This window comes from Ostrinia furnacalis, unplaced genomic scaffold (assembly GCF_004193835.3).
Source record: "Ostrinia furnacalis isolate ACB-3 unplaced genomic scaffold, ASM419383v2 OfSCF3830, whole genome shotgun sequence".
Lineage (NCBI taxonomy): Eukaryota > Metazoa > Arthropoda > Insecta > Lepidoptera > Crambidae > Ostrinia > Ostrinia furnacalis.
In genome coordinates this window covers 124015-148849 of record NW_021134069.1, presented here as the reverse complement: position 1 = coordinate 148849, position 24835 = coordinate 124015, and the positions used below count along the sequence as shown (strand labels likewise).

The window sequence follows — 24835 nt, the reverse complement described above, 5'->3', positions numbered from 1 at the left end:
TTCTGTCGGTACATGTGACATAAAAAGCCTTTACCTTTGGATTAAAAAAGCTATCGTTTCCCTCTAAATTAAGTACTAACTTTAAGTAGAGATTCCAGTGTTTGTGATTACATTTTTGCTATTGCATACTGAAATATTATCTAAACAATTAGATTGCATTATATCATTAATAGGAACATAGAGGGCGCCTACTAAAATAATAAATCTCTTTGAGAAATCACAAAGAATAATACGGATAAAATTACACAAAAATAAAATTGAAAACGAAACAAGGCTATGACTATGTTTGTTCTTATTTTTCTGGATTTTCTACAGGCGTACCTGCAAGAACAGACGGCCCCTGTATTGGACAGTTGGTTGGAGCGATACCGCCACCGTCTCTCACCAGAATTAGTAGTTTCCACCCATTCCGTTAGTCAAGGGAATATATTAAATATTAAATAGTAATACAATGTGCACGTATATACGACTAAGTTTGCGCGAAGCCGACTTGACACGTTTTATTGCTATGCGTTGTAGTGTAAAGCGAATTTAGAGTATGCGTGAAAATATTTTGATCAATGGCCTACAAATTATAGTGAAAATAAGTTAGTTTGAAAATAAATGGCATTTTTAACCAACATATAAATTGTCTTTCGTGTGCTGTCTGTGTTCGAACTATTAAAATGTTTTATTTAGAAACTGAATCATTATAATCTTTACCTAAGCCCTTCTAAGTCTTTAATCTGTTTTTATAGTGCGACGAAATAATCTCAAGACACCACTATTCGGTGCCATATTGTTAAGACTTGGTGGTTCAATAATTATCGATTGGTGTAATGATTAATGTTTGATCATTGGTGGTATGTTACTTATAACGCGGTCGCATTAAGAAATAAAACACTCAAGTCGATTTCCCGCAATATTTTAATCCTAAGATTACTACAACATAAATATAACCTAACACCTAGCATTCGCACAAATAAATATATTTCATTTAAATATTAAGTTGATACATTTCCATTAAATACAATACTTTTGTTGGAATATTTGAGGGTACTACAATAATTTGTTTGCCTCATTAAACATTTAGCTAAGTAGCTATAGAAAAAAGTGCCGAGAAGTGACAAAAAATCTAGAAATTACATTGCAACATCCACTTTATTGTCATGCCTTCATTTGGAGTGTTGATTAAGTACGGTCTTCGTATAAGTACTGTAATATCTAAGTACAAAAAGGTGCGCAAATAAGGCAGTGACAAGCAGCCACACAAAAGAATCAACAATAAATAAAAATAAAATTTAAATTCGAAAAATGATAGGAATGATCGTCGCCTCACAACTAAACACAAAACGATCGGTACATGCAAATTACAATAATAAAAATATTCGTGTTTTTATACAAAAGGGGTGTCCCAAAAACCAACCATATTGGTTAGAAACCGTGCCCTCAATAGACTTGCAACTAATGACTTTAAATAGGATTTCTAAATTTAAATCACATACAATTCCATTAAAATTCTTGCTAAACACGCGTCACTAATTGCAAATCTCATACAATAAATGCTTTCATCAATATATTTGGGAAATGAACCAGATTCCCACACAGCCATTTTTGTGACGATCGATTTCAACACCACGCTGCATTGTGAAGTAGGCGGCAGTGTTTAAATCATCAAGATCACAAAAAAAATGTATGTTATTTTATCTCTAAGATAAATCGATAAAAAGTTTTCACTGTGACGATGTCAAAACAGCAAGCAGAAAAGACAAAAATTTGCCACTGGTCACTTCGCGCCATCGTCGAGTAAAAATGTTTTATCGCTTAGAAAATAGCTTGTTAGGTTACTCATGCACTAGCTAGGGTATGTGTTACTAGAAAATTAGCCACGACTACGTTTTTTGTTAGTTTTAACGTACAAAAATACCTCTTCCTGCACATTTACGCTATATCAAGGTAACACGAGTCCCTATCCAGTGTGTGAGCACCACAAGACTCAGCAGTAAGGCTACACAGCTACTAGGATTCGGTCGATGTGATCGACGCAATTACATTAATATAAATCAGACACACGACATTAAAATTCGCGAAATTCGTGATCTTGATACTTTTAATATTAACCCTTGGTCACTACTCATGGGTCAGTGAGACCCTGCCAACTTTAAAACCTACGTTTACTGGCAATGGCCCCTAACGACTGCGAGTCCCCCGCCCGTGTATTTTCAGTACGGCGCTCGCTGCTTCGTATGGTGGGTGTTTCCAGTGGCTCGGTGCATTTTTCGCGCCAAAATGGCAAAGACAGGGTCACGGTGACCCTTGAGTAGCAGGGACAGGCGATAAAAAAATAATTTAATATATTTTTTTTTACGTTTTTTTATGCGTAAAATACTATTTGTTTGAGGGTTTGTTTTGCAATGATTGTGTAGCTTTTTGTCGTCGTCTTTTTCTTCATTTTGGTTTGGTTTGTCATAGGTATGGGGGTAGAAATGCGCTCACGGATGAAGAAATTGTCAATGTTTTGTTGCTTGATGATGGTGATTTTAATGAGGTGGATACTTCCACGATATAAGGCCCCTCTACCTTTGCTTCTTTACACAGCATCAGTAAATCGGCCAAACTTCCTACGAGGGCTTGATATGAAGTTTTGCGTACCTTATGCTCAGCAGTGAATTTGCAATGAAAAGATTCCCCGAGAATTGCGTCTGATAACTTCAGGGATATACAAACTGCCTATGCCTGAAAGATCTGTTCCAGTTGTCTCTAATGTGGTATCTAAAAGGAAGCTTTGCGGCATTTGTCCCTATAAAAAAGGTCGCAAACCCAACAGTGTTTTTTCTTCGTGTAAAATACCCATTTGCAACACATGCTCAAATAAATGTTTGTCCAAACTGTTTAGTTAACAATTCAAGTTGTTATGTCATTGCATTATAAACCCTTTTTATTACATAATGTGTTTTACTCCATAATCCGCAATAGTTTTGAAGATATACAAAGTTTTATAGCAGGGTCAAAATGACCCTTGAGTAGTGACCGTGTAAAAAATATTTTGAGTAGTAGCCAAGGGTTAACTTTATAAAAAACATAAGTTAAAAATCGTGATATTTATATTATTTACTGGATTAACTAGATATTAAGCTAGGCGAATAAAATAATACTCCTAGAACCACTGCCAGCCTTCCCGCTACAAAAGGCTTACGCACACGAACAAATCAGCAACTATTGTTGTTTTTTTTTTCGTGTGTCGTTAGCAGAGAAAACATAACGAGAATGTTCAATTGATATTGCAAAGCTAGATCTATAACATAAAAAAACAAGTATCAAAATTGTTTCATCCACCGAAACATCGCGTTCCATTTTGGTCCCTATTCAATAGGGTTAAAGTTCATTCTCGTTAGTTCCAAGCGCACGCTAGACGCGTGGTACCTTCAAACTGCTATGTACATATACATATGGGTGGCTGGAGCCGTCTCTTACTCGTGTGAGCGAGGTTTCCGCGACGCCCATCTCTTTCCCGCGCAGGATCTGATTGGCCAGCTTCTGTTTATTGACGGGGGAGCCTGCAAAAGAGAGTCGAATCACCTGCCTGACGATTACAGACTACTGCTAAACTGTGTGTGATGTGAAGTGACAGTGAATAAGGATAGCACGTCTTGTATCCACTCGGTGGTCTCAATATCATTTTTATACAGCAAGAAATTGGACGAAATAGTAGCAGCCAGTTATACATATTTGGTGCAATAAAACAAAAAAAAAACATCCCTACCTTTCAATACTTATATGTATTTTAAAATACATTTTTAATATTAATAAATACCTGCCTGTAATCGTATGTGACAAAATAATGATATAAACAGCGCAGCAATTGGGAGGGAAAAGCAAAAATAACGTAAATATTGAATGATATTTATATAACAACCGACTATCCTAAATTCTAACGATGCTCGGATTTCTTAATGCAGTACACCAGAGTGAGTGAAAGAGATGGATAGAAATAGAACTAATGTATATTTTCAGAAGAATAGGATCCGTAATCGCTTGTAAATTTGACAATAATGGTAATGTCTAAAGAAATCGGCGAAATAAAAAAGATACTCGATACATTTTCGCAGAATGACAGCTGAGGTTAAAGCTGGTTTTAGAGTCGTGCTGACCGCACGCTGATCGTCGGCGCTGACAGATCAATATGTATGTAATTGAAGGGAATGTTCCTGAGTGACGCTGATCGCTCGGCGCCGACGCTTCATACAATTCGGCTGTCAGCGCTGACGGTCAACGTGCGTCAGCGTGACTCTAAAACCAGCCTTAGATTTGAGGAAAGAGAAAATAGTCTTAATATACCCGATTGTCAGTATAAAACACTACAGAAAAAATTAAACTATGAATATCTCTGAAACAGACTATTGGGATCGTTTGTGATGAGTGTAACCTAAATGTTATTTTTGCATTTCCCCCGTATAAAGCTTCAATCTAATGGTACCTTACCTTCCTCAGTTGTTAGTAAGATACTCTGTGATGAGTTAGTTTTAGCGAATAGAAGCAACTCCAACGAAACACAACACAATAAACAATAGGTACTTATTACATCAATATTAATAACAACAATATACGATCGCCGAATCACTTTTTGGGTTGGTATCTTTTCATGTTAATTTCCAACAGATATAAGATTGAAAGAATTACTTTCAGTTTAAAAACAATAACGAAAGCATTTTTAACGTTTGTGATATTTTACGGTATTAATTTATATCGTAGTAACAAAAGTTTCAATACTTTGGCGAACTATATTAAACATAATATCGCTTAGAAACAGTAAACGTAAAAATATGAACTGAAAGGTCCAATATACAAGCGAGATAAAAAAAATACAGTGCGGTGATGTGAAGACAAGGCATGCAAAGCTTTGCCCTAAACATAGTGCGTGTGAGAGGTGTGGGATGTTGTGTGAAGAGTGGCAACACTTGATAAAACCAATCATCGTGGACTGTGGTAACACCATAAAAATTGTTTATTACCTAAAAGAGTCCTGATCATAAAATTTATTTTTCGTCATGCGATGTTTTTCTGAAATTGACTGGTGTGATTATGAACTACATGCTTAAATATCGTCAAATTGGTATTAGTGTAAAATTTGATTAACAGTCAGGTGACTAATTTTTTGATTCATGATTAACAGCCTGTGATTCAGGTGACTAATTTTTTGATTAATTCATATTTATTTGCGCTACACAAACATATATTACGAAAAATGGGAATAGTGGCAATTTTCTGCCAGCTGGTTGTCCCGTACTTGCCACGATTTGTTAAGTAAATAACTAAGAATAATCTTCGTACGAAATCAAATCAGTTAGCGCTCAAATAACAAACACTTCGCAGTCTTCTCAGGTAAATGAACTCGCTCTAATGTCTCTCAACTTAAAAACAACTTTACCGATACTAAATCTCTAATATTTTGTTGGTATGTGTGTTAGTAGTGTCAAATGGCGTGAGTACTCACCGATATAGGAGAGCATGACGGGCAGGAAGATCAGCCCGTGCGCCGCGCCCACCAAAACTATGCCCAGGTACATCCGGAAGTAGAACACCTGAAAATTAATAAACTCAGTAAAAACTCAGTAAAACTCATTTATTTCTGTAAGTAGGCTTTAAAAAAGCACTTTTACACGTCCCAGTATTAACCCTACCACTGCTTCAGGACAATAAATAGGCCAGTGCTGAGAAGAAGCAGCGCAAAAAACTCAGACACTATTGTCAGCCATTAATGTCGAATTGAAGGAAACACAACAAAATTTTGACATTATAATATCTAAACCTTCAGCGAAACTATGCCAGTCTGTGTCTACGGTAGCATGCACGATGGCGATCACTGCGTGTATGAAAGTATAAGTCACAAAGTGTTAACAATCTATGAGGCTATGGCCTCTTCGGAATTCCGGATGAAGCTCGCCTCACCCTTCGGCCTGGATTCAATTAGGTATGATGCAGGACAAAGAGCTTCCTCGTTGTGTCTAAAAAACTTGTCAGTCCTGGAAGACCTGGCTCCATCATGAAGGTTTCCACCAGGTAAGATGCAGGTATAGGACTTCTCCGTGCTAATATAGAACCTCGTCAGTCACGCACCTAGAAGATCAGGCTCTTAACGAAGCTCAGTACAATTATCGCCCAAACTAGGTCTTCTCCGCTGTAACCGCTGTAATACTTACTTACGCTGATAGCTCAGCTTCCTAAGTGTCTTGGTCTCCGATAGGAGCATGTCGTCATTTACTTCAGTCTCTTGCTCTTCGCGAAACCCAGCACGATGGTGATAAGGCCTAAGTCTTCTCCGCTGTAATACTCACTAACTTTGATGGCTCAGCTACCCAAAGTGTGTCTTGAACTCTTGACCTTTGATCTTTTGCTGCAGCTGTAATCCGCTCTCACTAACTTTGATGGCTCAGCGACCCAAAGTGTATCTAGACCTTTGCTCTTTTGCTTCTCCGCTGTGATAATAACTGACCTGGAAGATCTGGCTCTTGGCGAAGCCCAGCACGATGATCCCGCCGAACTTGGTAAGCTTGATGCCGGACAGCACGGAAGAGTGAGATGAAGGCCTAGGACTTTTCCGCTGTGGTTCTCCTAGCCTCCGATAGGAGATGTCGTCATTTACTTCGGTTTCTTGCTCTTGTATTGAACTGACCTGGAAGATCTGGCACTTTGCAAAGTCCAGCATGAAAATCCCTCTGAAATTTGTAAGCGTGACGCGCGACGCTGTAATACTCACTTACATTGATGGCTGAGCGACCTGGTGTGTCTTGAACTCTTGACCTTCGATTTGTCGCCATTTGCTTCGATCTTTTGCTCTTTTACTCCGCTCTCTGTTGTAATAATAGCTCACCTGGAAGATCTGGCTCTTAACGAAACCCAGCACATTGATTCCTCTAACTTAATGAGCGTATTGTAGGACGATTGAGATGCAGTTCTAGGTCTTCTTCGCTGCGACCCTGTGTCTTGAACTCTTGACCTCTGATAGGAGACATCGCCAATTACTTCGGTCTTTTGCTCTCATATGTGATAAGACCTCATCAGCCACTGACCTGGAAGATCTGGCTCTTAGCGAAGCCCAGCACGATGATCCCGCCGAACTTGGTGAGCGTGATGCCGGACAGCACGGACGAGCCCATGCGCGCCAGCGACGCCGCCGCGCGCGCCACGCGCGACCCGCCGCCCGCCGTACTGAAGCTGTGCACTAAGCGCGAGCAGAATTAGAGCTCCTGGGGTCGATTCCCAGAGGGAGCAGAGGTTTCTGCTCAGTTCAGTTGGTAATAGGGCTTGGTCAGGCTAGCTAGCTACCACCATCTTACCTAAGTGTGTCGTCATAACAACAGAATTCTTGTGATCCAGCAGTTGGAGATAAGATAGCCAGTTTCTCTTGAGGATTCCAGGTGAAGCTCGCTTCCACCTTAAGCTTGGTCATAACCAAAGGATTCCAACAAGAGAGATGCAGATCTAAGACTTCTCCATGCTAATATAAGACCTTGTCAATCACGCACCTGGAAGACCTGGCGGCCTTCAGATTGATTATCATCAAAGGTATCCATCAGGTGACATAGGACTTCTCCGTGCTAATATAGAACCTCGTCAGTCACACACCTGGAAAATCTGGTTCTTAGCCTAGCACGATGATAATAAGGCATAGGTCTTCTCCACTGCAATACTAACTTACTTTGATAGCTCAGCTACCTAAGTGTCTTGGTTTCCGACAGGAGCATGTCGTCATTTACTTCAGTCTCTTGCTCTTGTATTGGACATACCTGGAAGATCTGGCTCTTTGCGAAACCCTACACGATGGGGATAAGGCCTAAGTCTTCTCTGCTGTAATACTCATTAACTGATGGCTCAGCGACCCAAAGTGTGTCTTGAACTCTTGACCTTTGATCTTTTGCTGCAGCTGTAATCCGCTCTCACTAACTTTGATGGCTCAGGGCACCAAAGTGTATCTAGACCTTTGCTCTTTTGCTTCTCCGCTGTAATAATAACTGACCTGGAAGATCTGGCTCTTAGCGAAGCCCAGAACGATGGTGATAAGGCCTAAGTCTTCTCTGCTGTAATACTCATTAACTGATGGCTCAGCGACCCAAAGCGTGTCTTGAACTCTTGACCTTTGATCTTTTGCTGCAGCTGTAATCCGCTCTCACTAACTTTGATGGCTCAGGGCACCAAAGTGTATCTAGACCTTTGCTCTTTTGCTTCTCCGCTGTGATAATAACTGACCTGGAAGATCTGGCTCTTAGCGAAGCCCAGCACGATGATCCCGCCGAACTTGGTGAGCGTGATGCCGGACAGCACGGACGAGCCCATGCGCGCCAGCGACGCCGCCGCGCGCGCCACGCGCGACCCGCCGCCCGCCGTACTGAAGCTGTGCACTAAGCGCGAGCAGAACTAGAGGTACTGGGGTCGATTCCCAGTGAGAGCGAAGGTTTCTGCTCAGTTCAGTTGGTGATAGGGCTTGTTCAGGCTAGCTAGCTACCTAAGTGTGTCGCCATAACAACAGAATTCTTGTGATCCAGCAGTTGGAGATAAGATAGCCAGCTCCTCTTTAGGATTCCCGGTGAAACTCACTTCCCCCTTCGGCCTAGTTTCAATTAGGTGTGATTTTGGACAAGAGCTTCCTCGTTGCGTCTAAAAAACTTGTCAGTCCTGGAAGACCTGGCTCCATCATGAAGGTTTCCATCAAGTAAGATGCTACCTACATCAAAGCAAGACTTCTCTGTAGGACCTCGTCTGTCACATACCTGGCAATACTAACTTACTTTGATGGCTCAGCGACCCAGAGTGTGTCTTGAACTTTGACCTCCAATCTTTTACTCTTTTACTCCGCTTCCTGCTGTAATAATAACTGACCTGGAAGATCTGGCTCTTGGCGAAGCCCAGCACGATGATCCCGCCGAACTTGGTGAGCGTGATGCCGGACAGCACGGACGAGCCCATGCGCGCCAGCGACGCCGCCGCGCGCGCCACGCGCGACCCGCCGCCCGCCGTACTGAAGCTGTGCACTAAGTGCGAGCAGAACTAGAGCTCTTGGGGTCGAATCCCAGTGGGAACAAAGTTTTCTGCTTGGTTTCGTTGGTGGTAGACCTTGTTCTAAGTCCACCTGGCTAGCTACCACCATCTTACCTAAGTGTGTTGTTATAACAACAGAAGTCTTGTGATCCAGCAGTTGGAGATAGCCAGTTTCTCTTGAGGATTCCGGGTGAAGCTCGCTTCCCCCTTCGGCCTGGTTTAAATTAGGTGTGATTTTGGACAAGAGCTTCCTCGTTGTGTCTAAAAAAACTTGTCAGTCTTGGAAGACCTGGCTCCATCATGAAGGTTTCCATCAAGTAAGATGCTACCTACATCAAAGCAAGACTTCTCCGTGCTAATATAGGACCTCGTCTGTCACGCACCTAGAAGATCAGGCTCTTAACGAAGCTCAGTACAATTATCGCCCAAACTAGGTCTTCTCCGCTGTAACCGCTGTAATACTTACTTACGCTGATAGCTCAGCTTCCTAAGTGTCTTGGTCTCCGATAGGAGCATGTCGTCATTTACTTCAGTCTCTTGCTCTTCGCGAAACCCAGCACGATGGTGATAAGGCCTAAGTCTTCTCCGCTGTAATACTCACTAACTTTGATGGCTCAGCTACCCAAAGTGTGTCTTGAACTCTTGACCTTTGATCTTTTGCTGCAGCTGTAATCCGCTCTCACTAACTTTGATGGCTCAGGGCACCAAAGTGTATCTAGACCTTTGCTCTTTTGCTTCTCCGCTGTAATAATAACTGACCTGGAAGATCTGGCTCTTCGCGAAGCCCAGCACGATGATCCCGCCGAACTTGGTGAGCGTGATGCCGGACAGCACGGACGAGCCCATGCGCGCCAGCGACGCCGCCGCGCGCGCCACGCGCGACCCGCCGCCCGCCGTACTGAAGCTGTGCACTAAGTGCGAGCAGAACTAGAGGTACTGGGTTTGGTTTCCAATGGGAGCAAATGTTTCTGCTCGGTTTTGTCGGTGTTAAGGGTCTGCCTGGCTAGCTACCATCGTCTTACCTAAGTCTGTCGCCTTAACAACAATGTTAACAGCATTGTTGTGTTCCAGCAGTTGGAGATAAGATAGCCAGCTCCTCTTCAAGATTCCGGATGAAGCTCGCCTCACCCTTCGGCCTGGTTTAAATTAGGTATGATGCAGGACAAAGAGCTTCCTCGTTGCGTCTAAAAAACTTGTCAGTCCTGGAAGACCTGGCTCCATCAGGTAAGATGCAGGTATAGTACTTCTCCGTGCTAATATAGGACCTCGTGTCACATACCTGGAAGATCTGGCACTTCGCAAAGTCCAGCACGAAAATCCCTCTGAAATTTGTAAGCGTGATGCGCGACGCTGTAATACTCACTTACATTGATGGCTTAGTGACCTAATGTGTCTTGCACTCTTGACCTCTTGACCTTCGATTTGTCGCCATTTGCTTCGATCTTTTGCTCTTTTACTCCGCTCCCTGCTGTAATAATAACTGACCTGGAAGATCTGGCTCTTAGCGAAGCCCAGCACGATGATCCCGCCGAACTTGGTGAGCGTGATGCCGGACAGCACGGACGAGCCCATGCGCGCCAGCGACGCCGCCGCGCGCGCCACGCGCGACCCGCCGCCCGCCGTACTGAAGCTGTGCACTAAGTGCGAGCAGAATTCCACTGCTATGCCTACTGCCATCACCTGGAGAAATATAGGCATTAAAAATAAACAATATTCCACCACCTGTGGAAATACGAGCATTAAAAATAAACGATATTCCATTACCGTCTGAAAGTGGATGACTATAATAATAAGCTTGGCAACAAGCGGCTCTATGCGGCCTCATGATGATCCAACACAAACAGATCTTTGGCTTGTTGAAGCTATTTTAGTTCGCGCAACGAGAGTTGAGTCTGCGCTTGATGTCTTGCGTAGTCGGACTAAAAATCGCGAGATAGTATAATCGATATTTGAACTTGAATGCAACTTTCGTTCACTTCAACTTCCGTTGAGTGATCTCTATCAAATTATAAGATTATCTCAAAAATCAGTTGGGAAAATCAAATCAGTCAAAAAGTAAGAAGTTTGAATAATCTTATCGATTTACAACCACTTGTCTCACTTCAACAAGTTTACAAATGTGACTTACCAAATTGACCAGAGAAACGGCGTTCAAGCTAACGCCCCACCAGTACATGAGTCCGCCGAGGTTCACCACTATCATTGTGATCGTGATCACCACCACCTGAAACAAAAAAATAATTATGTACTTTTTGTCAGTGACCGGAATTAACTCATTGGGTAGTTAAACGGTACATTTTATAGTTTCATAAAGCTCCAAATAAGCGAAAATAGCAAAGAAGTACCATGCCTTGCGTAGATTTTATAGGCACAAATTATGGAACTTGATAGGCGTGATTTGAATGCCATACGTGTCACCCGCAACATTTTATATCAAAACTAGCGGCCGCTTGCGACTTCGTACGCGTGGATTTCGTTTTACCCCCTTAGGGGTGGAACTTCGTAAAATCCTTTCTTAGCGGATGCCTACGTCATAACATCTACCTGCATGCCTTTCAGCCCGATGCGTCCAGTGGTTTGGGCTGTGCGTTGATAGGTCACTATGACAGTCAGTCAATCACCTTTGAGTTTATATTTAGATAACTATAAAAAGAAGTAGGATTCTCACCAGCGCGGAGAACAGGTCGAAGCCCATCAGCAAGAAGGTGACGATGAATATGGACAGCGCGAATATACCGATGGACTCATGTCGGGTCACATCGTGAGAGACATTAAACTTTTAGAACTCCTCCTATATTCTTCTGACTAATTTCGTTCCGGGTCCAATGACAGTTTAACTTGCAACACAAACTTGAGCTTCATTGGTTGGGTTTTTATTGGCGGTCAAGGTACGAGAGGTAGGAATGGTCCCGTATAAAACATTGAGTATCTCACCAGCGCGGAGAACAAGTCGAAGCCCATCAGTAAGAAGGTGACGATGAAGATGGACAGTACAGAAATGCCCATGGACTTCAGCGTGTCGGGCCACATCGTCAGGTACTGCTCGTAGAACACGTAGAATACGGAGTATGGGAACACGTTCACTGTTGTGTTCTTGCCCTGAAAGTATAGGAAGAGATTAAGGCCTGAGTTTTCAATCATCAGTTAACTTTTAACTGAAGAATAAACTTGTCATTTTAACTTTCCCATACTGAAACTGTCAATATGCCCTTAGACCTGTTTAGCTTCACGATAAAGTCGCCTGTTTAACCACTTGGAAATCTCTGCTAGCATATAAGAACTTATCTGTTGACTTTATCGTTTGTATAGCGTTTAACTTAAGTATAGATTCAGTTTACTTTGAATTTGAAATTTCAATTTCTCATTTCAAAATCTCTCGACACTTGATATGGGGTCTCGGGTGGATAGTCTTGATTATAGGCTTAATTTTATCATCATCATTTCTGCCACAGAATGCCCACTGACACAGGTCTCCCTCAATTTGCATAATTTACAGTACAACAAAGTCAACAAACACATGTGGTGTGAAAGTCTTTCGACATCCAGCGAGCTTAAGATTCACATAATAAGTAGATTATTATAATATTCATACCAGTTCCTTCAAGTTGCGGTTGAGAGTTTCTGTCAAATTTGCGGCCACGTTTCGTGCACCGCGTAACGCAGAATAGTAGTCCTCACTCGTCTTCAATACAGTGTGGAAGCCTGAGGGACAAATTGAAATTAAAAAATTAAATGCATTATTTTAAAAACGCCAGTAGACTATTTGACAACAGTAAAAATAGTGTACTTTTACTGTTGTAAAATAGTACTTTTAGAATATTCTTTAACAATTACATTGTATTTTTTATCGATCAATTGTTTGTGATCTAAACAAGAAATGTATGCTTTATTACCTGAGTAGTATGTAGCTCCAATGTTAGCCTCGCTTAGATTCTTCATCATGTGGTAATTGACAGCACTAAAACAAAAATATTTTTTTTATCAAGTAATAACTAAAAGCCGGTCGGTATTCATAAAAACATAGGAGCGTGGCGTGGGAATTATGACAAACAAGAGTACAGACTAGGAAGAAGAAAGAATATTATTATCTGTCTTCTAGTCGTGTCGACAACAGACCTATACAGTGGCAGGCCAAAACTCCGCCACAAGAGTGGCGTTGTCAGTAGCATTCATTAAATCTTCCTGCGTGCAGTTGTTTGGGCACGCAGGGCACGACATGCATCGATTAGGGAACAAAATCTCACTTGCGCTCCAAGCTTGAACCATCCAAGAATCCCCAACTGAACAAATTGACCTTAAGGCCGCCCTGCTTCCGAAGTTTATTTAAAGACTTCCAGGTAAGCCAGGGGATCTCATGTTCAGTGGCCTAATTCACGTATTTTGACTCAAGATCTCGCTGACATTCAGAATTCGTCCCATTGAAAAACAGTTCTAAATCCGTATTCACAAGGGTCATTTCGATAGAACGATTACTCGATAGGATCGCAACTCAGCGATTTGCAGTCGTTAAAGTTTTGTTACGTGAATAAGGCTACAGGTGCAGGACTCTCAGACATAGGGACAAAAAGGACATATTATTTGTTATAACAAACGTACTTTCCGTAGGCCGCGTGGCCTCCTTTAGCGCAGCTCTCGTCGGGGTTGTCCTGCAGGAAGAACGGCACGTAGTGGCGGAAGGCGCTGGCGTTGGGCCGCTGCTCCGCGCCCACCAGTGGGATGTGGCATTGGTCGCAGTCTGGGAAACAAAACGACAAGTTTATAGAGATGTGGTATTGGGCCCTATACAGCAAGGTGTCAAGGTCTGGAGAAATAAACGGAATGGAATTAAATGACTACGAGAATCTGTTTGTTACCACTCCTTCATTAGTCGCTCAATGAGGGTTTTCGCGTATGAAAGATCCGCTAGATGGCGGGACGTGGACGTGGGGTCTGAGTGCTGCGTAATTGTTGGATTTTGACATATCTGTCAATGTCATGTCAAAAATAACAAATCATGCAGCATTTGGACCTCGCGACTACGTATTGCCATCTGGTGGATTTTTCATACGCGAAAACCCTCATTAATTTATACCTACTATAGAAATAGGACCAGGGGTACCTTTTGTCAGAAAAATTAAAAGAAAGCGAAATATGCAGTTAAATATGCAAATGGTAGATTTCCCATCAAAACATCTGAAGGTAGCGAAAACTTATTTTTACGATTTTTGTAATAATTGGAGTAAAACTTGCGGATATCGTAAATTAAACAAAAAAAAAAGAGCGTGCCCGCAATTTTATTCCTCAAAATCCTGTTATTACGATTGATGTCACAAAAGACAATGCCGGAAATTGGCGTCTTTTTTTTTCACGCGGCCATCGACCAAACTTGTGTTTTAATTTCTTACAAAACTTGCGCGCAAAAAGCAAATCTAGTATGTAAATCATCAAACTTCTAACGCTCGTAACTTAGTTCAGACTGAGTTTAGAGGTATACATGTTTTAGTAAGTTTGGTTTATTTCACTATTTTGTAATCAAAAAACAAAGTATGGTCGATGGCCGCGCGAAAAAAAAAAGACGCCACCTTCCATACAAAATCTGGCACTGCCATTTCATTACCATCTAAAGTAAACATTCAGTGTTTGTACTTACCATCGTGAGTATGCGGACAGTAGCTGTTATTCCCTGGGAACACCTTACAGCACTCGCCGATAGAAGCCCAGTCAAAGAAATCGTCCAACCACGAGTTAGGCGGCTGAAGCAGATACGTCTCATTGGGCGTGCGGGTAGCTGGAATAAAAGGAATACATTAATATGAGGGGTCAAGGCTCACGTATGGTCACAGTAGTTTGTTCGGCGAGGACGCACCAATACTGTAGAAGAAGTACTGAGTAAGAAATAGAATATTACTAGTTGTTGCTCTGCTCTGCTTCTATTGATCGTAGCGTGATGTTGTATAGCCTATAGCCTTCCTCGATAAATGGGCTATCTAACACTGAAATAATTTCTCAAATCGGACCAGTAGTTCCGGAGATTAGCGCGTTCAAGTAAACAAACAATCAAATAAACTCTTCAGCATTATAATATTAGCATAGATTTCACATAAAACCAAGGACAAAAAGAGACATTTATTTTCAGCGGGAGTCCTCATTCGTTGAATAAATAAAATTATTTCTGCAACTCAAAGATCCACAATATCGACTCTTGAGACTAATCTTACTCCCCAAAAACGATAATTAATTTTGAGCAACTAACATATTACAGCAGTGTTCGGTTCTGTTCTCATTAACATAATTACGCGCGAGCGATAAGGATGGGTAGCTTGGGGTCATTGGACAAAATTCTACGTGCTCGCAGACCAAACTATACTAGTCTAAAACGACCTGACCCACACTCTTCATATATTGGTGGTCAAATCCGTAATATCTATGACAAACTCACCCGAGTACAGCTGCAGCATAACACTGTCTTCCCTACAGTACCGCGTCCCGCATATCATGTTCTGCGTATCCGTATCAGAGTAGTTCAACCCTTCCGTGATCACGAAGTAAACAGGCGGTCCGATGTTAAGATACTTGTTTAGGTATTGGAAGTATTTCAGCTGGAAACTGTCGTGAGGCATCGAGAGTTCCTGGTCGAGACCGATTTCTATGTGTGGCGCAACCTGGTGGAAGAAATTTATGTTTTCAGTTCGGATATGAAGCAATTTATAAGTTTCAACAACTCGTATAGTCAGTAACTAATCTAAAGACTAATCAAATTAAATTAAATCAAGTCATTTTTTTGGCGAACATGGTTACATACAGTAGGTGTTACAAGATTTTTAGTATCTCCATCTTCCACCTTTTGGCATGAAAAATTATATTTAACTAATTGAAGAATAATAAATAATGTAGTATGTACTCCTCCTAAGTGAAAACTTGATTGTATTTAGTAATACCTATACTATTATTTTTATAATGAGGGTATTTTGGACCCTTGCCTTGTGTAGATATAGATTCTAGAATAAGAATCACGACTTACCGCGACCGAGGAGCACAGCCACGCGAAGAATATGATCATGACGGACGCACGCACTTCCCGCTTCATCAGGAAGGGAACGTAGATCTGCTTGAACAAGTTGAACAGAGCACCCTCGCCGCCTGCGGCCGCGTCGTCGCACTTCTTGCCTTGCATGCAACATAGCACGTCGAACCTGAATAAATAACAATAATATTGTAGTAAAGCTGGAACTACTAATCGGTCCATAAAAAATGGGTGTTTTTGGCGCAAAAAAGCGCTTGTAAGCAAAATGGCAATCGTTACGGCAGTTTTCGGCGAGGATACGTTTGCTAACTTCAAGTGACGGACGTATTACATTCATGTTTTAGCAATGACAGCGCTTACAGCTGTAGTGAGCCTAGCGATCGCCATTTCGCTTACTTCCAATCGCTTTTTTTCCGACAAACGCCCCCAATAACTCTGGTTGAAATAGGGATCGGTCACCACCATCATAGAGTTGGTGTGGAAATACGACGAAACCAAAAGGTCCTGCCATTTGATTGTCAAAAGAAGGATTAATAAATATCGAATATTTAACGATATTACGTGTATCTCATTTGGAAATCTAACCCAGAACTCAACCAGTAAAAACAAATAATCTTTTAGACGTCAGCTACCAATATTTCGAATAAATAATATGTACTGTTAATGTACAGTCGACAGCACATCAAGCTATACATTTTCGTTGCAAAGTCGCCTCTATCGCAACTACGTAAGATACCACAGTGTTTACGTTGACGTGCTGTCGACCGTACAATAATAAAAATATGTGACTTCTAACATATGACTCAAAAATAGTAAGGTTACCGTTGGAAACTCGACTAGGTATTTGAAACATAGTAACATGTCCATCGTCCAAGGCTAAGAGTATTAATATTAATAACTACCGCAGTTGCGTATGATCATAACATTTATCTCCTCATTAAAAACTTAATGTGAAAAATAATAGAGGAAAATCCCACTCCTCACATGTATAATATATTTTTAAGCAGATACCTACATATCCTTACCTTATATTTTTAAACAGATAATGTTTAAAAAAAAACTTTCTATTTTAAATACACTGGCAGATAATAAACCTAGTCATTAGTACTTTTGCAATCCAAATACGTATTAAAAGTACCGATAAAAAGCGACAAACTAGCCACTCATATAATTTAATGAGACCCATAAAACTTTATCATTACACATGCGTTGTTGGGNCCCCCACCACTTAAGCACAACTCCGTCGAAGTCGAAAACTTAGGAGAGTCTTAATGGGCAACCAATGAAGCCATTCAAGCAAAAAAATCTTTTGTAGGAATTATTTCCGATTTAATCAATTTTTGTGTTTAATTCTACTGGCCTATATACGCCGCGTCACCGCCGCTGTCAAATTCTAAAGAATGGCGGCCCGACTCTGCTCCGCCATCATGGTGGAAATAGAGCCTTAACTCTTCAATATGTATAAAAAGTCAATATTTACTAAATCTTCATTATCATCGCCAGTTTTATCTGGACCGCAGAATTTAATGACAACTAACTATGTCCACCCTTTAGTCTCGCCCTATTACCCGTGGAGTGTGGTCTATTATTATGCTCTTTGCCTTACGGCTATTCTCATTGTTTACGTAGCTATTATTGTAAGTGTAGTGTGGTTGATATTTTTCATGTTAGGATAATAATTGTTTTAGTTCCCTATTTTTCAGATAGAAAATATACCTATGGTTAATTTACAACGAGTACATACACCTTTGATTCATTTTTCTACTTTTGACTCTACCTACAAAGTAGTAATAACATCTGCTCTAAGGAGACAACCAATATCTAGACTAGAAAGAATAGTAAGGACGACAGCATAATACTTGAACTCTGTGACGTCTGCCTTATGCAGTTGTTATTGTTAATATTTTGTAGCAAAAATGTGTATTTATTGTCTTGAAACTTGATAGCACTTTTTATAAACATATTTTAGGCACACTCAAAACTTTGCATAGCATTTTAACGAGCGTTCCCACAAACCCTTCCACGTAATGCCCTTAAGCCGAATCTAATAAGTCGAATTTCGCTGCTGGTCGTCGCCACACCCCACTCATAATGAGCGGATTCCCGCAAACAGATAATTAAGCAAAAACTACAAAGCGGAGCCGTTGGCGTTCACACTTTACATTCAAATGAGCACCCCTCGTTACTGAGATGTTTAATCGCAACTCCATTAATGCAGAAATTGTGAAGCTTTTACCAATTTCGTCATTGTAATTTAATGTCAGTAATTTTCATTGACAATTTTCGTTAGTTTCGGTTTGAAAATGATGATTGGGCTTCAGAGATCATGCACATCTAACTAGAAAGATATAAGAGTCAATTTGAAGATCAATTGTAATAAAGACTAACAAAAGAAAGATACAGAATCAACTTCGACGAAACAACTAAAAAGAACACTCAATTCCACAAACAAAAATCCCGGCAATCAAACTTGGAACTTGAATTTCCATTCCTCCGATTACCATAACGTATAAGTACACCCAACAATGAAACGTTGATCCAATTTAACACGAAAAGAAAGTGTCAAAAAGACGCTCTAAAGGAAGTAATGAGGGCGCAGAAGCGAGCCCTGAGGCACGCCTGACGGGGACGCCTTTATTACTTTAAGCTTTGTATTATTTTGCTCTCGGGTCTCTCCCGTGAAAAGGAAAGCTTAATTCGGTTACACTTTGAGACGTCGCCGGGTACAATCTAATTATTCCAACGCTGGGATGGCGGTTCACATTGTCAAAAGCCTTAGTGCGTTCGGGTAACCAAATTAATCAGCGGTCTCGTAATTTTCAAGTTTGTTTTGGATGTTTAATTCGTGCAGACTAGACGTCGTGTTCTGTAAACAAAGTTCGGACGGATTGTTTGCAAATGGAATTATATTGGGACGCATTTCAAAGGTCCAATTTGTCAACAGTCTATTGTGTTTATCAATTGTTTTGGGCAAACAATATTGAATATTATTTAATTTTAGGCATATTTTCTTTTCTTTTGTTATTTGCGTAGTATTTTTCGACTACAAACCATTTTATTCAGGGTATAGAGAGTAGAAGGCAGAGAATTAAAGATTCATTTGTAAAATTAAATGCTAATGGGATGATTTTGTGTTTTAATCCTCGACTGTACCTTCTTCGTGCTTAGCTTAAGCGCTGACTTAAATAGTACATTCGTCGACAACGTTATGAAATATTATTTGGAAAATGTTGTAAAATTCTCAACTCAATATGAAAATAAACGTATGTAAACTAAGAAAATAAATTGTCATCTACACTAATATTAGAAAGAGGAAAGATTTGATTGCTTGTGATAAGATAATGTTGATAATCTAAGGGCTAAGGGCAATATCAGTCGGGTTGGTCTCATTATTCTAGATTTAATTAATTAAAAATTAAACATGATATTCGATTATAATACTTCATTAATAGATTTACTTGGAGTAACAGCAATACAGTAGGTAACAATATAGTATGTGATAGGCCTACATTATTATAGTCTTAACTTCGTGGTTAGTCAAAAATCGAGCTTTAAACTTTTGACTCCCAGTTTCTATTAAAATGAAATTGTGCACCTGCACAGTTGCCACTGGTCATCATAAATTAAACGTTTAAACCTTAGTGCCCGACTGTACAATAAATCCAACCTCGCGTACCCTAACACTTAACTGTTTATACCGGAGTTAAAGCTAGAGTAACAGACACTGATTAATGCGATTTTAATCCTCACATAAAACCCCCAAATCCAACCCTGTATTAATGGCCAGTCCGCCTCTATATGTCACAAGTACATCCCTGTCACAGCGGAATTTAAGCCCTATGTCTTCAACATTACCGTTTAATCTTCAACAAACTTTAAGTCGAAATCTGTGGATATTTAAATCCAAGACCTCTAACTTTTAAGTCTGACAAGTGTGAATTCAAATACGAAAGGCTTAGAGTTGCGTTTTCAACTGTCAAAGTATTAGGACTAAAACCAGCGATGGAAATATAACCTTTAATCCGATACACTTATAGTTCAAAGCTGTGGAATCAGGATCGATAGGGATGAGGTAGTTTGACAGGAGTCGATTGTGATAGCATGAGTTTTTGCGTATGAGTGAGCGAGATGAAGGGATTTCTGTTGGCGCGACTCTGGAATGGGATTAAGGGTTGTCCAAAGCAGGCACCTGATCTGAGTTTGATTTTATTTTTCAATTACGGGGTACATCTGCGAAGGGCAAAGGGTTCATTACGGATATTTCATTATGGTTGTCTGTTACGAATTGGGAATCAGATGAGATTGTTTTCGGATTTGATGGAGGCATCCGATAAATTGATACTGGGTAAGCTGATGTTTTGTGTCCCACAAATTCATATCGAATATTTGATTTGTAATATCGAATTGGCTAATCAGGTTTGCTAATACTTTAAATTATACTTATATTTCTCGTCCAAAACAATTTTAGTCAACTAAATTAAATCTCTATTCAGAAATGTAAATACTCGTAATACTGATATCCAATTATATCTTCCCGTAAAATCGATTTAAATATTCTACTTTACTGTTAAATACTTTTGCTCAAATTGTATATCTGATTTGGGAAAAGAATAAAATAAGTACCTAATTTGCGATATGCAAAAACAATACATATTTCATCTTAATTAGGATCAGTGATTCTAAAATTCATGTGTAGGTAATGTTTGGCATGAAATCAAGAGATTTTGATGTTGCATAGTGAACACAGGCGAAGCCACAGGCAGACCAAGTAATGCTACAAGTTTAAGCAACACGCTTAAGGTAGAAGAAATCTTTTTTAAGCTCCTGCTATAGTGTAGTAACTATTAAATTCCAATTCTTACGGAATCGGAGTTTTGGAAGATGCCTATCAAGCTGGTCCCTCCAGTGACTCCATAATTGAAAAATAAAGACGGCAAAACTATAACCAGACCTCAAAAATCATCCTGACAAAAGTCCATGTATCCCGTTCGCTCGCTACCAAAACTATCGCGTCCCGTCTTTGTCCCGCGCCACCGGAAGTGAGATCTCAAAGATGGCTGCCCCGGATATGGGAGGGGCATCTGATTTATAGTGAGGGGGGAGAGAGGGGAACTATTGTTGTGTGCGTATGTGTGGATGTGGATTGGGTTTGATTTAACTTTCAGCCTATGAAATTCAGGATTGAACGTGAATTCGGAGCTTTTAATAGAGACGCTGTGATTGCGTTTGCTGTGACTAATTAATAAAAAATTATGCTTTTTGATGAGTATTCAGACTTTAGCGCGACGTAAAAAATAAAATGTGACAACTTATTTATTTCAGCTTTGTGTAGGACGGTTATAATTCGATTTGCTGATAAGTTGATAGAAATATGTTATTTAAGATTGTAGCCCTTTCATACTTAACATTATTTTAGGCATTTTTTAGATATTATACCTATTCGTAATAGGTGAACATTACATATTTAAAATGTATTATAAATATATCAAAATAAGTTAGGTAGGTAATACATATTCTGGTTCCATTAAATTTAAATGCTCGTAAAATATTCGTATTTAAACTTTAGAACTAAGAGAACTCTTAAAGGTATTTGTTCCTTTAAAACCATGTTTTTCTTCAACTATCCAAATATTATTGTCCCCAATCCATGGCGTCATATACTATCTCCTCGTACACATGAATAATGCACACGAATCTATTCGAGCAATAAAAGAAATGGAAAGAAGAGTCGAAGGCGAAAACACTGCTATAAAAACGTTTTATGGTTACCATTACTGAGGCTGTGAGGCACCATTTAATATCGAAAGTCCGTGACTCGTGTGTATGTTGTATCATTTTTTTATAGAGGATGGTTTATTTAACCCAAAATGAATGTCAAAGGTATAGGGGTTTATGTCAGGTTTAATTTTATAGATTTCTAATCTTATAAAAAAGGAAAGCAATAGAATGCAGCGACATCCAAATATGAACTCAAAAATAAATCATAGCAAGTCCCTAAATAATGAAACTATCTCGAGGAACTATTATGTACTTATTATGTGCTCGAGACCTAAAAAGGTCTATACATTATGCTAAAAGGATTTGGGGACATGCATTTCGAAGTTCAATACTAAAACAAACTGTAGAGCACATAAAGTTAATATTAACTTTATGGTAGAGCAGTGCTTTTGGTTACTTATGAAATTTAGAACATTATTAAGAAAAAATCTAGTACATAGTTCCTAGACTGTCTCTTATTGCATTTTTACGTACAAAAGTTTGAACTGCTCACCTTTTTGTATAAAGTGGTTTTGTACTTTACCGTGGTTACCTTTGGGCACTGTATTTTCTGACCTAAGTTCATTTTGATTTGAAGTAAATCTCCCAGGGCTGTGCAACGTCGAGACTGTAGCAACATGATTGATAGTGACATTATCCAAGAGAGTGTGGTATACTTGACGTAGGGTTACCTACCGATATAAGATGATGGAATTTCTACAGTACTTAAGTAAATAGAGTTAATTCTAAATGTATACCTACTTACCTACTCAGTAAAATGAAGTTCAGACTCGCAGTCAGAAAAGAGCACAGAACAATCATTCAAACCTTTGTTTTTTCAAACTGAAATTAAATTTTTGTTCTCCTAATCTGATTAGCGATCTTTTTTTCTAGAAAATGTGAATGGACTAAAGATTGTAAATAATTATGTAAGGTTGATTCATACCTACCATTTTATTCGTACCGAGACGTGGACAATAAAATTAAGAGTCAAATATGCGGAAGCTAGTTTGTGTAAAATAGGTAGGTAATAAATATTAGGTAGTCATTCATTTATCATTCCAAAGATTTTCATACACCATTTTCATTTTAGTGCCTGTCTAAAAAATAAAGCAAACTATCACATCAGAGCGAATTTGCATCGACTATAATCACAGGAGTTTTGAAAGACGAACAACAAAGCCAACCAGTGTGATTGACCTGTCTTGATAACCTGCTAAAGAAGTGAAATAGACAAAACCTATCAACCCTATACTGACGTCACGTCCAGAAAATACCCGCAAAATAAAGAAACAGTCTCAAGCGACCGGCGACCCCTGCAGACTAGGGTGGATGCGATGGCTTTGTGTCCAATAAAATCATACAGGGTGTCTGGGTTCTGAAAACACTGCAGAAAATAAATAGGTAATCGATGTAGCCTAAAGGCTAGGCTTTGGAGCTGGTGTTGTATGCTATCTACCAAATAAAGATTGGATAGACAGACAAGCTTTGCTGTCTCTGAAGTTAATTATTTCTAAGCCCTGTGTTGCAACTTGCTACATAGGCTCGTATTATTACGTCAAGTCTATCAAACTCCATGCAAAAAGCACTGGTTAAAGTTGTAGTTACAGTTAAAGAAAAATAGCGCAACTCAGCCTAAGTATTCTTTCCATCGAGATAAATAAGTAGTCCTACTTTTTCACCTCTATATCACTGAGACTTAGTAGTCTTAAAATTAACAATTTACAGGTAACATAACCTTCATTCTTGTAACATGACCCTGCAATTTTCGACCTGGTTAGTTAATCCCTCGTTTGTTATGAGGGTTCATAAAGTTAGACACCATTGGTTGTAAACAATACGGAATTACATACTTACGCTAAAGCTAAAGTTCGCTGCAATGTATGTAGATTATGGTTAATACTATGTCCTGTTTTATTACTTTCCCTGTATCAAAATCCTATGAACTACATCTTCCCATATAACAATTTTTCATTTTTTGGGATCATCTTCAAAATAATACAAACTTCATTTTTTTGGGATTTTCATCAAGGGTATATTTTTAGTTTGTCAGACTACCTTAACATGGCATAACAAATTGATACTAACTTAGGTTTTAGTGCAACAACACTTAGCCTTTAGGAATTATTAAGCATTATCCAAGGCACTTATTTTTTACATATAATTCACCTATTTATTTATTTATCCGCTCATGCCACGTACCTACATCAGTACGTAAGGCGAACTTAATGCCTTAAGGCATTTCTGCCATCTAGTCTTAGTGTTGAATAAACTGTAAAATCAGGATATCCCGATATTTGCCCAATGACTCCAACCTCCCACCACCCAACCCCTAGTGGGGTAAACGTAAAGTTCAGTGAGGTGCCGGTTCGACGCCGGGCAATAAAATCTAATGGAAGACCCACCCTAGGGGGTTGGGTTGTATGTAGGAAGTATGGGACATAACGGCTTTAGATGGCGACAAAAACGATGGTTGTTTTTCTTTGATCTTGATTGCTACATACTTAGCTAACATTGAATTGAATCTTATGCAATAGCTATTATGGCACAATGGCAAAAAATAGGTAGTTTGTAAATGCTTGCGAAGCTATGTGAAAAGACTATAACTTTTACAGTTTCAGGGTGATTATATTAACTTGCACTCTAGTAATTAAATGGCAAGTCTGCCTAACTTCAAGTTCAAGCCTAATTTGACTTCCGAATCAAATTAATACTATATCGATTCTATTGATCCTTTCAAGTCAGCACTTTTCAGAGCTTCGACACTTTCTAATATAATCATATCGATCCATTATGGCAAGATACTGGTATGAGCCATCATCATCATCTCAGTCACAGGACGTCCACTGCTGAACATAGGCCTCCCCCAATGCTTTCCATGTTACTTGGTTGGTAGCGGCCTGCGTCTATCGCTTTCCTGCTACCTTTATGATATCGTCGGTCCACCTTGTAAGTGGATGTCCCACGCTGCGTTTTCCGGTATGAGCGATAGCCACAAATACCTATCTACTTACGATGTAGATCTACAGATAAAATGCGACTAGGTACTTACATGTTTCA

At 39.7% G+C, this 24835-nt stretch overlaps 1 protein-coding gene across 1 annotated transcript; it reads right to left on the bottom strand.

The window, feature by feature from the left end:
• Positions 1-5: 5 nt before the first annotated feature.
• On the bottom strand, positions 6-16241 carry LOC114358268 (NPC intracellular cholesterol transporter 1-like). The gene is made up of 12 exons (XM_028312181.1): positions 16016-16241; positions 15434-15656; positions 14645-14782; positions 13612-13750; positions 12909-12973; positions 12608-12717; positions 11950-12114; positions 11144-11239; positions 10501-10695; positions 5474-5561; positions 3454-3536; positions 6-321 (listed from the first exon to the last, which is right to left on the bottom strand). Exons 1-12 carry the CDS (start codon positions 16238-16240, stop codon positions 310-312), a joined length of 1539 nt encoding a protein of 512 aa, XP_028167982.1. The 5' UTR covers position 16241; the 3' UTR covers positions 6-309.
• Positions 16242-24835: the final 8594 nt, after the last annotated feature.

Excerpts from the sequence above, each read along its gene's own strand:
- LOC114358268 (XM_028312181.1), bottom strand. The coding sequence starts at position 16,240 with ATGGACCGATTAGTAGTTCCAGCTTTACTACAATATTATTGTTATTTA. Across the intron at positions 13,751-14,644 it reads CTGTCCGCATACTCACGATG|ACTGCGACCAATGCCACATC; the intron begins GTAAGTACAAAC and ends TTTGTTTCCCAG. Across the intron at positions 12,718-12,908 it reads TGGAGCTACATACTACTCAG|GCTTCCACACTGTATTGAAG; the intron begins GTAATAAAGCAT and ends TTTGTCCCTCAG.